Source organism: Rhinolophus ferrumequinum, chromosome 2 (genome assembly GCF_004115265.2).
Source record: "Rhinolophus ferrumequinum isolate MPI-CBG mRhiFer1 chromosome 2, mRhiFer1_v1.p, whole genome shotgun sequence".
NCBI classification, from domain to species: domain Eukaryota; kingdom Metazoa; phylum Chordata; class Mammalia; order Chiroptera; family Rhinolophidae; genus Rhinolophus; species Rhinolophus ferrumequinum.
This window is the reverse complement of record NC_046285.1, coordinates 8,928,484-8,945,406: the sequence shown is the minus strand read 5'-3', so window position 1 is coordinate 8,945,406 and position 16,923 is coordinate 8,928,484. Positions and strand designations below refer to the sequence as shown.

At 37.8% G+C, this 16,923-nt stretch overlaps 1 protein-coding gene across 3 annotated transcripts in view; it reads right to left on the bottom strand.

Moving 5' to 3' along the window:
• Positions 1–16,923, bottom strand: part of RNF13 (ring finger protein 13) — a 128,717-nt gene that overhangs the window by 86,285 nt on the left and 25,509 nt on the right. The window contains exon 2 of one of the 3 annotated variants that reach the window (XM_033122312.1): positions 4,290–4,415. In XM_033122312.1, the coding sequence (XP_032978203.1) occupies positions 4,290–4,403 (114 nt within the window). In that variant the 5' untranslated portion in view covers positions 4,404–4,415. Of the gene's footprint in view, positions 1–4,289; positions 4,460–16,923 lie in introns of those variants that run through there. The other 2 variants (XM_033122322.1, XM_033122332.1) reach the window with 2 other exon arrangements.

Genomic DNA, 16,923 nt, shown 5'->3' with positions numbered 1-16,923 from the left:
CCATACTGTCAACAGGGAAAGCTGAGCAGCATAGAGAGACGGGACAAACTGGTAACAGTAACAAACTAACAACAGTAACCCAGGATCTGGGTAGTAGCATGGTTCTTGCATTCCACTCGCACCCTGTCCCAAGCATCTTAACATATCGGTCTTTCATCTGTTTCTCACTGTATGTTTGTAATTAATGCAATAAACTGTGTGACTCAACCATCTGAATTTAGTCAGTGAACCTATGCATTCTGTTACCTCTGGAATAATCAGCCTGGTAGTATACTTGGAGGCCAGCACTGCTTCTGGGTCATTTCCTACTATAACACTAACTCAGATTTGCAGAGCACTCCATGATTACAAGTGCTTTTATATATCCATTATCACATGTATCATTTAATCTCTTAATTAAAACACTTTTCTTCAATTGATTTAATGCAATTATGATCAGCTTTGTGTTGAACTTGAGAAAGTCATTTAACATCTCCACGGCCAAAGAAACTACTATAAAGTAAATTGATCTAGATCAATATAGACAAACCAAAGAAAAACACAAATGTGTGCAAGCAGTACTCTTTTTTAAAAGGTACTTTTAAAATCTGGAAATGGAAAATGTACAACTGTACTAAATTATTCTTATATCATTTCCTATTACTGAGGAGTTTCACACTTTTTTGGCTAGGATTTCAGAAATAAAATATCTAGCTTGAAGTACAGTATTCGTAACCCTAGGACTTGGAATCAGTTTTACTATTGAGTGAGACCCACTCTGAAATTGCTTTGTCTTTGCAAAATAAGGATTGTCTCACACTGCCTCTTACAACCACAATGTTTAAAACAAAAAATGTTCCCATCATGAACAAGAGAAATGGAAACATCTTTAGCACAGAGGTGCTTTACTTTTTTAGTATGGGGGGGAGGGGGGCTACTACTCATGAAACTGAAGCATGCTCACTGTTAAAATTTTTGAAGTAGAAAATAAAGTCACTCCTCTCTGGAATCCCATCCTCAGTGATTACCACGTATTAACAGCTTTAAGGCACTTATTTCGAAAAAAAGTCTTTTCCTTAACCAATTCTCCTCTTTTACGGGAGCCTTAACAGAAGGTTTAATTTAACTTAAAAAGTAACAATTATTGGGTATTTAAGACACCACGCCAAATACCTGGCAGGTATTCTCTTATTTCATTCTTACAGCAATCCTATCAAGTCAGCCACTATTATCATCATCCTCATTTGAGTTTAGAGGGACCACAGGTGTTGAAAATAACTTGCTCTAGTGTCTGAGGGCAGCAGGACTCTCCCCCAGGCAGTCTGGGCCCAGCGCCGGCTCTAACCCCATGACCCTATACTGTCTCTCATATAGTCTCATTCTCAGAGGAAGTAAAGTGAGACTTAAGAAATGTTATGTCATTTGCCCAAGGTCATGCAGCTACGAATGCAACTCAGAGTCAAACTCCATTGCTAGAGCTCGTAACTACCATGCTACACAATCCAATCCATTCACACGCACTGGGTGCTTCACTCCCACTCTGCCCACCGACCCTCACAACCACCTACCGGACAAAGACTTCTCTCCGACAAATCCCCAAAACAGCATCGACAGGAAGACTGGGAGGAAACGAAAACTGTATTGTCTGACTCTGAGACTACAAGACGGAAGATAAAGATGGATACTGCTTCTCAATAACGTCATGGCACAGATCACAGCTAAGTGTGTAGCTTATGGGCCTCAGAATATGCAACACTGAGCTGCTTATTTCTAAAGTGTAATGCCCCCGACAATTCTAAAGCCCCAGGTTTCTAGATATAAACCTACGAAATTAATAATGTCACACTTCCTTTTGGGTCAAAGGAAAAGAGAAATGATGAGATAGGAGATGAAAAGAGAATGAACTGTAACAGAAACAATAATCTAAAGTACCAAGGAACGAATGCTATTAAAACATGAAGGAACTAAGTCTCCAATGAAAAGCTATTATATTAATCAGTTCAAACATGTGCTGAATTCCTATTGTGTAACTCTCACTAGGCGCCAGACACATAACATTTAGTTACACAGCCCTGCCTTCCTCAGGATCTTAGGAGCTTACTGACTAGTTAGCAACACCTACCGTGTTGCCCCGAAAATAAGACCTAACCAGAAAATAAGCGCTAGCAGATTTTTCAGGGTGACATCCCCTGAACAGAAGCCCTAATGCATCTTTTGGAGCAAAACTTAATATAAGACCGGTCTTACTTTCGGGGAAACACACCACAGTAGCATCTCCTCTTAGAACTCTTAGAACGGTCTCTTAGAACTCACCAACTGGTTGGACAAATACTGTTGCCAGGAAAGTAACAGTCAAATGGGAGAATTCAACTGCCAAAAATAAAATCATCTGGCAAACAAATAGCAGGACTAAAACTGACTTTATCTTTTCAAAGGCAGCACCCTAATACCTGCCCAAAATGGAACTAGAATCAATCTTACAGCAACTTTTAAATCTGTATTACTGCAAACTCAGATTTCGGGGATGCCCGTATTTACTGAAAAGGAAGAGCTACGATTTTCTGCCTCTTGACTCACTTCCTTTGAATGACAGTGTTACCACATCCAGTTCTCCAGCATGCAGTTCCCCTTCTGACCAGTTACAGGCCTTCACAACTCGGCCCCTCCCCTACCTCTGCATTCCTGTCAGCCTCTGTCATAGCGTCAGCACAGAGACCAGAACGAGCAGCTCCCTAATGATGGTTCCTTCACTAGGTAACATCAACATGCATCCCACACTCACCTGCCCGAAGCACAGGGAACACTGATGGCAAGGACTGATTTTTCTTCTCTATCTAGTACTGTGTTTTGTCTCTTAAAAGAATACACCTTGGGCAGTGTCTTATAGTGCTCGAGGGACTGACTGCAGGATGAGGAGAATGATAATTATAATGAAGATAAAAAGATAACAAAACATTGACTATGTGTCAGAAACGGTTCCAAGCAGTTTACCCCATTTAATTATCACTACCACACTCCAGCTTATAAATGAAGAAACTGAGGCACTTCCAGCGGCTAAGTTCCCAGAGCAGTCCACTTACAGGCATTTAATGCATCGCATAGCTGGACCACAGGAAAACAATCCCCTTCAGGTAAATAAGGAAAGACAAGGTACGCAGATGTTAGAAACGACAGAGGAAAGAGGGAAGGAGAGAGGGAGGGAGAAAATGGCAGAAATCAAAGGAGAAATGGCAGACAACAGCTTCACTCCTTCATCAGTCCATAAATCTTCTACCTGGTTTTAAAAGTCATCTCAAGAATATCCCAAGGACTTTAAGGACCAATTTAGAGGAGAGATTTGAATAGCAACAGACTCTTAGTTCTACTTCATTCCAACTCAGAAAGATTCAGAGGGCTATAGAAAAGAATCTAATCAACCCGTTCCCTACTAAAGAGTGTGACAGAGGGTGAGAAATCTCAGGGATTAGAGCTGCTATGCCTTCAAAAGCTATGGTATAAAAATCAGCCTGGTTCTCTCATGTTCTAGACCCTTCCACAAGTGCCACAGAATGCAGAAACACAGCGGAAGACCACATCAAGCTTTGGTCAGCAACAATTCTGGCCCTTCTATTTCTCACCTGTCATTAAGCAAATCACTTGTACCCAGACAATAAAAACAAGAAATCCTTAGCCTAGTACCTGGAGGACGGATATACACAGGTACATACAGGAACATACACACCACACACAGTTAATTCTCTTTCTAGTTTCACAGAAATGAGAACTAGGAAACACACACACTTCCCAGTTTAGAGGACAGTAAGACAGTAGCCCAGAAAGGACAGACACCTAAGGTTCTGAAGAGTAACCTTCTCTAAAATCTTTTCTAGCCACCATCAAAGATAAGACCATTGTGCTTCTCTTCTGACCATTCACGTTAATCTTAGGCTGAAAGTTTCTATGGACATCTTGTGTATTTTTAAAATATCATTATCAAAATCATTATAGATACACTAATTAGCAAGGAAATCAGTAAGATTCTACAAAAATGCACAGCATGCAGATCTAAGTGTGTGCATGAGCACTCGCGAGTGTGCACACACACGCTCAAAAGCAACAACATTTATCAGGCACTTACTGTACATTAGATGTAATCTCCGATATTAAGCAATAAAAAGATGAGTAAGGTTCCCTCACTTTCAAGTAACAACTATGTGTGTGCGCCTGTGTTTGTAGGGAAACATCTTATAAGAAAGAGCCCATCACTTGGAACTTCTTAAAGGTTTTCTTTAAGGATCTTTTTAGATAGGAATACATTTTACTGTACTTACTGCTAAAATGTCCGCTTCTACGGGCAGCAGGTTTAGGAAGGCGAAGAGCTGGACGGTGAGGATGGTGTAGACCTGTGTTGCCGACAGCATAAGCATCCCTATGGAGAGCAGCATGGCGCGGGTCACCTGGGAGGCAGGCAGGTGGGTAAGTCAGCTGTGGTGCTTTGTCCCTGATAGCAAGTCATTTGATACATTAGTTCCTGATGCCCCAAAATAGCTATAAACATGTGATAACACTAAAATGAAACTATTTCAAAAGCATAAGAACTTACAGAGACTTAGACATTTGGGTAAACACCCAAGGTTAGTCAATATCTATGTAACACACCAAGTTCTGTGTTTTAACCACAAACATCCTCCCACAGTTCTCTGTTTACAGTATCGCTTGTCTACTAATTCAGTTACGGGAGAAACTAGATTTCAATCAAAATAATGATTTAAAGACTCACAACATCTTTGCTTTAAAAATTTTTTAACTTTAAAGAACTTTTATAATTCTTCAAATATAATTTAGAAATTTGCATGTAAATGTACTTATTTATTCTTGCATATTGTACCCATATTAGAGAATGTAAAAGAATAATAATGGCCACTTACTATAAAAGTATTCTTTTGCCTTTCCCTGCTGACAATGTATCCCTCTTTCCCTATCTACATCCCAATAGCAATAGTGCAGCTACTCCCAGGCTCATCCAATTCTCTGCATGAGTCCCTATCTTACAGCAAAAAGATACCATGAAAGGACTAAATGTTAACCAGGTAAGTATCAAAGTTCTCATTGGTAAGCCTCAACTAACTATAGAACATACTTTTTAAAAGGTGAGACCGAAGTTTGCAAAGACAAGGGCCTTTATAGAGAATTATCTCATTAAATGCCACTGACTCATATAACACCAGTTGTGCCGGTGATTACTGTTGGTGAGCTCTAGGTGTGGAGACTACATTGACTCAAACTCGGACTCTCTGACACGCACCGAAAGAGAAATACCTCTGAACAGTTACTGAACTACCATCTTACAAACCCATTAATATCAGAGATGAAATAAAGGTGAAAACATGTTGAATAAATCGATTTGTTCCACAGAGACAGGAAGTAGATGAGTGGTTGCCTGGGGCTGGGGGTAAGAATTAAGGGAGGGGGGATGACTGCTCATGAACGTGGGGTTTGTTCCTGGGTGATGAAAATATTCTAAAATCAGACTGTGGTGGTGGCTGCACAAGTCTACAAGCCTACTAAAAATCACTGCACTGTTCACTTTAAATGCAAAATTTTATGGTGTGTGAATTGTATCTCAATAAACCTGTTTGAAAAAATGCATGTTTGTTGATAGTGGTTTCTTAGGTAAAATACATTTTACAATATACCTCTGCAGAAAAGAGCTAACAGAACAGGCCTAAGGCTGCTATCCTTAGACAGGTGTCCCTCCAGGGTTGGCCCTTTCACTGGCATCCGGGAACTTAGATTTCTGAAGGGCTCCCCACCAATCCCTGATAAGAACAGCTCATTGTGCCTAAACGCTGCAAACAATGCAGTTTATGTTGAACGTGGACTTTCTTTCTGAGGGTCTGAAATTTGGGGACACTCTAGACAGAGGTGGCTACATGAACAACCCCAGTGTAAACCGCAAGCACGGAATCTCTAATAAGCTTCCCTGGTAGACGTTTCTCAAGTCTGTCCTAACTCACCGCTGAGGAATTAAGCACATCCTGTGTGACTCCACTGGGAAAGGATGCTTAGAAGTTTACACCTGGTTTCCTCTGTACTTTACCCCATGCGCCTTTTTCTCCTTGCTGATTTTGCTTTGTAGCTTTTCACTGTAGTAAATCCATATTCATGAGCACAACCATATTCTGAGTCCCATAAATCATCCTAGTGAATCACTGAATGTGGGGGTGGTCCATTTAGACAATATCTGGCCAAAAATACCATAAAAACATACAATCCTTACAAAATAAGGCATAGTTGCTACTAACGTTTGCTAGGAAAAATAAATATTCAGTATGCTGACCACTGACCTGCTTGACAAACTTAATCTAAGTAAGAACTATCACTTCCCTGTAATGTTCTGGAACTGCCAGCGAACTTTGGGGATTAGGAAGGGAGAGAGAGTTTAAAGGGCAAATAACTCTAAGAATAATAATAATAATAATAACCACAACTGATAACTTACTAAATGCCAGGCATTGTTCTAAACATGGTATTGAGTTAAACTCATTTAATCCTAACAACTCCCTATCAGGCAGGTGTCATTTCACAGCTGGGGAAAACAGGCACTGTTAAGTATTAATAACTGGCCCAAGGTCAAACAATGAATAACAGTTAACGCGAGGATTCGACTCAGGCATTCGAACCCAGGCAGTCCACCTCCAAAGTCTACACTCTAAAGCTGAACTAAAAATAGCAGTGATAAATAAAACTCAGGAATTGTACCCAAGGCATAGAGAGATTTAAGAATCATCAATAAATAAGTGGTAACTAAAGTGATCTTAGTATAAAAATAAAAATTAAAAAGAGAAGAGGGCTAGAGAAAACTGAGTAATATCTAAATTTAAGGGGAGGCAGAGAAAAGACATTGATTTCACAAAAGTCAAGAAAGAAAAGAACTTTGAGATGAATGTAGGGGAAAGAACAGCAGTTAGTCAACAGAAGTAAATGCTGGAGAAGAGGCAAAAAGGTTGAAAATTTTCACATTTCAAGTCTATCCAACCTAAACAGTTTTATTTCCCTGTAATCTAACAGGTACCCTTGCTTCGATCCACTCATTACTTCCAAGAATGCACCCCACTTCAGCCCAGTCTACAGCTTCATTCATGTGTTATCTAGAAACAAAAGACACTCTCTTCTACCTTCAAAGGGAAACTGAGGGGAAAACTAAGAATCCTATGAAATTATATGCAAAATCTTATGTCTGTATAAATATATGCAGTTTCTGTGAAAGAGGCCCATGGATGTAAACACATTCTCCAAAAAAGCACAAAAGGTTTTGTTGTTGTTATTGTTGTTAATCTTCTCTTCTTCAAGGAGTCTTCTGGAGAGAAAGGTTAACAAGCTTAAGTCCTTGATACTTTCTCCTAGCACTTAGACTAGTGGGTAAAAATAAATACAGACTGTCAACTACGTTACTAGGCAACATTACTTATTATAAAAAGGACTTCCTAATTGGTGAACCGCATTAAAACTGGAAAGACTGTAAGTTAACTATAAAAGCTTATAGCAAAAACAAAAACAATCTCTGTTCCCCCGAGCATGACCCTTGAGGCAAGCTGGAAGCTACTGCTGGACTGTTACAAGAAGTGGGTCCTTTCGTATAGGAGACTTTCCTGAGCTGACCTAACACAACCCACACACCAGATCTTGTCTGTTACAACCCAGTATACTCCCCGCTCAGTATAAACGCTGCACCTGGATGAATGGAAGGTTCTCAGTGAAGATACAGCTTATGTTGTCGCTATGCTGTGCTCCGAGTCTCCATCGTCCTACAGAGTCAGTGAACCTGGTGCAAGACTGTGACCAATCAGTTACTGAGACTATGAAGGTCACCCAGAACCTCTAACCATGGTCACGCGGAGTGGCTGTTGGACCTTTCTTCCCCATTACAATTCTCGTCAGCCTCTCATCCTTGAATGTATTGAAATGTTGCAGCCTCTATAATAGAATACAATGAATTGTTTTTTGTAACTCTAATAACCCCCAAATAGAACACACTCATCTTGACATTTCTTTAGAACTATGTTTGGAAAAAGAGAACACACAGAAAAATCTTCTAATAATGTATTGCTAATTACAAATATCCACCTCTTTTCCTGTTCTCTCCCTTCCTCTCTCTCTTTTCTCTCTCTCTGTCTCTGTCTCTCTCTCTGTCTCTCTCTCACCAAAGACAGAACATGAGCCTATCTTCATTCTGAGTATGCCTAAAATGGTATAAGAAGGTTACACTGCTTCAAGGGAAGTATACAGTAGAGAATATGCAAGAAATCCTTGAGAAGTACCAAGTGGGTTTCTAGAGATGTTTCCATCACCACCATCTCTGATACATCCAATTCTGTCTACTATTTGACAGAATTCTACCAATTATTAACAGACATTTTATCTGAAATTAGCTTCTTGACTCTATCTAAAGGGTTTCCCAGCTGGGAAATTCTCATTCTACTTTCTGTTCAATCTGTATCACTTAAGATGTATTCTTGCCAAAATTGTTTAACTTGATTCTAATAAGCCTTTAGCTTTAACTTCAAGTTTATACGAAATACATGGAATAGAAAAAAATAAGCCATAAGACAAGGTGTTATTTGAGGGCACTGCACCAATATCTATAAAATTAAATGGAATAAAGAAAAACTGTAGGGAGATGGAATGGGAGAAGAACATGAGACTGTTATACATTAAAGAGATAAACATTAAATCCAAATTCAAAACACAAGGTTCAAACAAACCAACAAAAATACAATTTAGGAACAAGAGGGACAATGTGAATATACTCTAGATGTTAGACACATTTTTAAAATAATTGTTAATTTTCTTAGGTATGATTGTAACCACAGAACCAGCCCAAACTGGCTTTATCCTGTTCCTAACAAGGCACTGAGTTGTTTTTCAGGGACAACAGAACAAAACCATTAGTTATGCAACCGGAGCATGTGCAGGAGAGAACTTTGACCTCCAATAACCCCTGGAACCAAAGTTTCACCCCCAACGTCCCCCCACACACACCCACACACAGAATGAAGAGCTGAGACTTGACAGGAAATCTATCATCAGAATCCGTTTAAAAGCAAAGGTCCCACATGACCCAGTGCTGAAGCGCTCCAGCTGGAACCTGCCCCGCCAGCGCTTCCGCATACCAGCCTGTTCTTCTCTAACCACTTAAATTCCGCCCCAAACTATGGATTGAGGAGACAGATTTGAGCCTTGCCTCCTATCTCCTTGCCAGTCAACTTCACAATAAAAGCTTGCTTTCTTTTCTCCAATGGCGGTGCCATAGTATTGCCTTCCACGCGCGTTGGCAGCAAGCCCTCGCTCGGTAACATGATCACAGTTTTGTGCTCAGATGAGAAAGTCCTTACTTTTGGCGATGCCTAGTCAGTGTTTAGCAATGAGATGTCATGATAGCTGTAATTTACTTTAAAATACTCCAGCCAAAAACAAACAAAAAAAATTAAACCAAAGACTAATAAATGTTAAATCTTGGTGAAGATTATATTGAGGTTCATTATACTATTCTGCTTTTCTATATTTTTGATCTTTGTATAAAAGCTTTTTATAATGCAGTGCAAAAAAACCATTTTAAATTTTCAGTGATCTTTTTGGAAGGCCTCCTTTTCTTATTGTGGTATAGAATATATAAAATTTCACATTTTAATTATTTTTAAGTATAAATTTCAGTGACATGAAGTGCATTCACATTATTGTGCAACCATCACCACCATCCATCTCCAGAACTTTTTGGTCTCCCCAAATTGAAACGCTAATTCCCCATTCCCCTCTCCTCCTAGCCCCAGGCAATCACCACTCTACTGTCTCTATAAATCTGACTACTCTAGGTACCTCATGTAACTGGAAGCACTTTTTGTCCATTTATTTCTGGCTTATTTCACTTAGCACAATGTCTTCCACGTTTATCCATGTTGTAGCATATATCAGAATTCCTTCTTTTTTAAGGCTGAATAATATTCCATTACATGTATACACCACATTTTGTTTATCCATTCATTCACTGATGGACACTTTAGTTGCTTGCAACTGTTGGCTATTGTGAATAATGCTATGAACATAGGTATACAAATATCTGATTCCCTGCTTTCACTTCTTTGGTATATAACAAGAAGTGGAATTGTTGAATCATATGGTAATTCTATTTTTTAAGGAATTGCCAGTCTGATTTCCACAACAACTCCACCATTTTACATTCCCATCAGCAATGCACAAAGGTTCCATTTCTTCCACATCCTCACCAACACTTATTATTGTTTGTTTGATAACAGTCATCCTAATGGGAATAAAGTGGTATCTCATTGTGGCTTTGATTCGAATTTTCCTACTGATTAGTGATGCTGACTGAGTGTCTTTTCATATGCTTATTAGGCATTTGTATATCTTCATTGGAGGAACGATTATTCAAGTCCTCATCCCATTTTTAATTGGGTTGTTGTTGAGACATAAAAGTTCTATATATATCCTGTATATTTTTCCCTTATCAGATATATGATTGAAAAACATTTTCTTCTATTCTATGGATTGTCTTTTCACTTTGTGTAATGTCTTTTGATGCACAAGTTTTTAATTTTAATGAGGTCCAAATCATCGACTTTTTTCATTTGTTGCCTGACTTTTAATATCTAACATCTTATTGCCAAATCCAATGTCGTGAAGGTTTTTCCCTATGTTTTCATCTAAGAGTTTCATATATTGCCCTATGTTTAGCTCTTTCATCCATTTTGAATTAATTTTTATTTATGGTATATAACAAGAGTCCAATTTCATTCTTTTGTTTGTGGATACCCACTTTTCACAAAACTTTGTTGCAATACCTGTCCTTTCCCCATTAAATGTTCTTGGCACACTTGTGAAAAATCATTTGACTATATGTGAGAATTTATTTATGGGTTCTCCATTCTATGCAACTGGTCTATATGTCTGTCTCCATGCCAGTACCATACTGTTTTGATTACTGTAGCTTTGTAGTAGGTTTTGAAATCAGGAAATATGAGACCTCCAACTTTGTTCTCCTTTGTCAATATTGTTTTGGCTAGCTGCAGTCCCTTGAGATTTCATATGAATTTTAAGATGGATTATTCTATTTCAGGAAAAAGTGTCATTGGGAGTTTGACAGGGATTACACTGAATCTACAGATTGATTTAGATAATACTGTTATCTTCACAATATTAAGTTTATCAATCCATGAACATGGGATGTCTATCTGTTGCCACGCAGCAGACTATCTGTCTCCTCATATCTGCCCCTAAAGAAAGGAGAGTCTGTAAGACAGATCCTTTCAGGGACTTTGCTTCACCTTTGTGCTTACACCTTATGTTTGCCCGTTTGGCCCCAAAAAGATGGCTGGCTAGTCAATGATGGGTAAGATTCCCCACGTGGGGGTAGAGGGGGAGATAACCCAAGCCAGACACAGCCACATGGGGACCATCCGGGGAACTCGTGGGGTCGACAGAAGTGGGCACAGCCCCCCACCTTCCTCCGGCTAAGGAGAGCCTCTGCCTCTGTGGCTGCATTCCTTCCCACAAACCTGCAGGGGAAGTGACTCAATGATGTGCTGTCCATCTATTCATATGCATAAAGGTTTTGTCCCTTGGGGAAGTACTTATCTTGGGACTTATCCTGGGTGCTTATCCTGCAGGCAAGGGTGATTGGCTTAAATCAGTTTCCTATTGTAATGTATGGGACTCACAGATCTTGAGATTGACAAGCTTTACTTCTTTTACTTCCACATCTAACTAATAAAAGGCATACATTGGCCCGATTCGATGCTCAGTCCTTGAAGCTGCAGGTCCCTTGGCCCCACCTGCACTCTACTCTCATCTATTGTCTTTCTTAGCCTTGTGCCGCCTTTCCCACTGCTCTTGTGCTGGACGCGACATCTATCCATTTATTTGTGTCTAATTTCTTTTAGCAACACTTTGTTTTCAGGGTACGAGTTTTTGCCACCCTTGGTACATTTACTCCTAAATATTTTATTCTTTTTGATGCTACTATAAATAAAATTATTAACTTCCTTTTTGGGATTGGTAACTGTTAGCATTTAGAATGCAACTGATTTTTGCATGCTGATTATGTATCCTAGAACTTTACTAAATTCATTTATTAGTTCTAATAGTTTTTTTTAGTAGAATCTTTATGGTTTTATACGTATAAGACCATGTTGTCTGTAAAGAGAGATAATTTTATCTCTTCCTTTCCAATTTGGATGCCATTTATTTTTTAATTCTTGCTTAATTGTTCTGGCCAGGACTTCCAGTACTGTAATGAACAGCAGTGGTGAAGACAAGATAAGGCATCCTTGTCTTCCTGACCTTAAAGGAAAAGCTTTCAGTCTTTCATCACTGATTATGATGTTAACTGTGGTTTTTTTCATATATGGCCTTTACTATGATATAATTTCTTTTTACTTTTCATTTGTAGCGTGTTTTTTTAATCATGAAAGGGTACTGAATTCTTTCTAATGCTTTTGCCTGCACAGAGATAGTCATGTGTTTCTTCCTTTCATGCTGTTAATGTGGTATATTCACTGATTATTTTTATATGTTGAACCACCCTTGCATTCTAAGAATCAGTCTGTCTTGGTTACAGGGTTACAGTGCTGTTGAATTTGGTTTGCTAGTACTTGTTGAGAATTTTTGCATCAACATTAATAAGAAATACAGGCATACCTCAAAGAGGTTGCAGTTTTGGTTCCAGACCACCGTATAAAGTGAATATTACAATAAAACAAGTCACATGAATTGTTTTGGTTTCCCAGTGAATATAAAAGCTATGTTTACTTTATACTGTAGTCTGTTAAGTGTGCAATAGCATATATCTAAAAAATAAGTAAATACCTTAATTTAAAAATAATTCATTGCTAAAACATACTAATCACCATCTGAGACTTCAGCAAGTTGTAATATTTTTGCTGATGGAGCATCTTGCGTTGATGTTGATGAAAACACAGTATCTGCTAAGTGCAATAAAGCGAAATACAATAAAATGAGGTATGCCTGCATTGGTCTGTAGTTTTCTTGTAGTGTCTTTCTCTGGTTTTGGTATCAGGGTAACACTTGCCTTGTAGAATGAGCTTGGAAGTGTTCCCTCCTCTTCAACTTTTTGGAAGGGTTTAAGAAGGATTGGTGTTAATTGTTCTTTAAGTGTTTGGTAAACTTCAACAATGAAGCCATCTGGTCCTAGGTTTTTCTTTCTTAGGATATTGATTCAATCTCCTTACTAGTCGTAAGTCTACTCATATTTTCTATTTATTCATGATTCAGTTTTGGTAAGATGTGTGTTCCTTAGAATTTAGCCATTTCATCTAGGTTATCCAAATTTTTGCTCTACAATTGCTCATAGCATTCATGATCCTTTCTATTTCTGTAAAATCAGCGGTAATGTTTCTCCTTTCATGTCTAATTTTAGTTGAGTCTTCTTTTTTCTTAGTAAATCTAGCTAACGGTTTATTAATTTTGATATTTTCAAAAAAAAAAGCAACTCTTGATTTCATTGATTTTTTTCTCGGCCTCATTTTGGAGAACTTGAGCACGCTGGCCAACACATGTGATTATCTGTATGGCTTAAGAGCACAGATGCCAGTTACTCATCTGATGATGATTCGGTAACGGCAAAATTTAAAAACTTCCCCAAACATCACAGTAAATCCTATTCTAACCTCACATTTAAATCTGTGAGAATACCATATAACTCATCTATACAAAATTACATTCTAAAGCTTCATTTTACAAATGGGATGCATTTAGTGTTTAAGACCAACATTACTTTCAGGAAATTCCTTAACAAATAACTATTAATTCTGAAGATGATTCACATCTAATTAACTAGTACTGTGCCATATAATAACTCATGAAACAGCTAATCATCTCCATTAGAAAGCCTCTGAATAAGCTTCCATTGGTTCTCAAGCTATATTCCTGCGCATCACTGGCGTTTCAAAAACTGGTCCAAAATATTCCACTGCTAACATAATGGTAATCTCTCCTAATTTGCATAAATGTTAAATGGATAGTAATTTCAATTTGTTTTTCTCCATAAATGTATACTACAATATACATCAAAAGACTATATACTATAGCTATCACTAACAGAAAAAAACAAGTAAATAGCTAGTTAACTATTTTAGTGTAAAATTTATAATAGCTAAATCACATTGTATTAAATAGGTTGCTCTTACAAATGTGCTCATGGTCACGTATGTACATTACATATATATGGTACTATAACGTTTCCTCCAAAATAGTGTTCTCAATTCATACAAATAAATATATCAGTAACGTTATAGTGTTCCTTTTTTAAAAAGCATCATGACTTCCAAAAGTTCTAACAACTGGAAAACTACTAACATATACTAAATTCCCATAAAGCACATTTTTTTAAAGCTTTTAAAGAAGTGGTTGAAAGTTTGTCATGAACAGAAGTGTTACATCAGAAAAAACAAGGCTTAACTTTTAAAGCAATAATAAGATGCCCCATAGTTCTTTGCAAGGAAACTGAAGGTTACCCAGCTAATTTCTCTAACATGAAGCCATCCAGACTAAATGTAGGCTTCATCTAAGATTTTTAACTATTATCATCAAACAAAGCCAATTGTTTTTCAGATTCTAAGACAATTGCTTCACAATTTGTTTCTTCCAAAAACGAAACAAAATGAACAAATTTTTAATTTTGAAAGGTTAGCAAACAGGTTTCTCCAAAATATCAATTCTTTCCAACCTCATGGCCTCATACAAACTGTTCCCAATGTTTTGTGTGTACTCAATTTGACTTTTTCCCCCAACAGAAACAGTATTTGGCTATTTCCCAAAAGATATCAACCATAATAGAATCAAGGATATTTATACTGTTAAGTGACAGAACTCATGTCCTGTTCTTCCTTAAAATACACTTCCCTTATCCTTATACAGACATAGGCAATGAGTTGTCCTTTTTTGATACTGAACATTATTGAGCATTATACATAAAATTGTGGTACGTGAATATAATGTAATTCTCTACAACAATGAAAATGAATAACAGCTACTTGAACAACACAGATGAATATCACAAGAATAACCCTGAGCAAAAGAAGTCACAAACATCATATTCCTCTCATACAAAGTTCTTTAAAAGTCAAAACAGATATTACATAGAGATTCACCTTTAAGAGGTGAAAACGTAAAGAAAAATGAGGAAGTTATCATAAAAATCAAGATAGTAGATACCTGAAGGGTAATAAAGGAGTGTGATCAGGCAAAAGGTGCCTCTGCGATGCCAGCAATATTCTGCATCTACACCTGGACTGTGGTGAAATGGGAGTTTGCATTATAATTACTCTTTAAACCATACACAAATGCTTTATGCACTCTCCTGTATCTATGCTATCTAACCATTTTTTTAAAGAAAAAAATAGGAATAAAGCAGCCTGCCATTCAAAACAAGTTTTGTTTTGTTTTTCTGACTACATGGAAATATGAAAGCTAGCAAGCAGAAGCCTACCAAGATCACAAACACACAATAAGAGAGTCAACAAATAAGGAACTATTAAAAACCAGACTCAGATTCAACCCGAGTTACAACTTCTTAGTCAATGGACAAGAGATGGGATCTGGTAATCTGTACTATGCATATGATTAACAGGTACTTCAAGGGATTCTCATCACCAACCAGGTTTGGAAAATATGCTTTAGCCCAGTACAGTACATATCACCTGGGGGCTTGTGATAAAAATAACCATTCCCAGGCCCCGCCACTGGAGATTCAGACAGAAAATCTATAATTTTGCTTTTTCAAAAAAAAATCACTGAGTGAATCCTTATGATCAAGCTCTATTTGGAAAGTACTGTTCTTAACCATAGATTGGCATATAGCATACCAAGGCATTATTCGTGAACTTCTTAAGTTAAAAGTGGGCGGTACACAGAGTCCAACTAGAAAAAGAAAAAAAGGGAGAAAAATAGGAATGGTAGCAAAAATACACTTCATAATTCTCTCAAATACCACTGCTGTCGCCAATCCCAGCAATATGCTACTCAGCAAACAAGAAAAACACAAATGACAATAAAATTGCTTTCATGGATATCAGAATTGTAAGCACCATTTAGGGAAACATGCAGGAAATTCTGGTTTTCTAAGTTATCAAAAATGTCATGCCCAGTGTACTTCACAGTATCAATCTCCTGAACCAGAATATTCTGTTTTTTTATGATGCGTCACACAAATGTCACCATCCTCACTACAGACAAATCAGCACAGAACTTAATTTTGTGCCTGGCACTGTTAAGCATATGACATGAATGTTTTTCCATATAACCCTCAAAACAACCTTGTCGACTACACAAAAACAATGCAGCTTCATTATCATTCCAGTTTCCCTATTTTAGAGACTCCTTTCCGATGTGAAGTATACGAGCGACTAACTGGCTGAATAAGTGAACCAATCCCCTTACCCATTATCCCCACACCAGTCTCCTCCTTCTTTAATTTATGCATGATTCTGAACAAAAAGCTGAGCATGCCCAATGACCCACACACACTGTTTGGTACTATGTGGCCTATTATGTTAACAGTCGAGGGTTATGGGGCACCAGATCAAATGGTTATAAAAATCATTTCTTTAAAATATTACCCCAGAGCTCTGTTCCTGGCCTTCTTTTCTATACACCACATTCTCCCTTGACAAATGTCTGTGACCTGCCTGCATACCCACCATGCTTCACGCCTCTTAAACTCCTCTACATTTTTTATTTATCATAATAGTCATTACTGTCTATCATGCTATAATTTGCATAAATGTTATGTTTATCAGTTAGTGTCCATCTCTGCTGCAAGAATATAAACTCCTCCAAGAAAGGAATCTTTATATTATGGGTATATTACAAAGTACCTAAATAGTGTCTGGCACATATTAGGTACTTAATGTTTCTAGAATGAAGGTACAT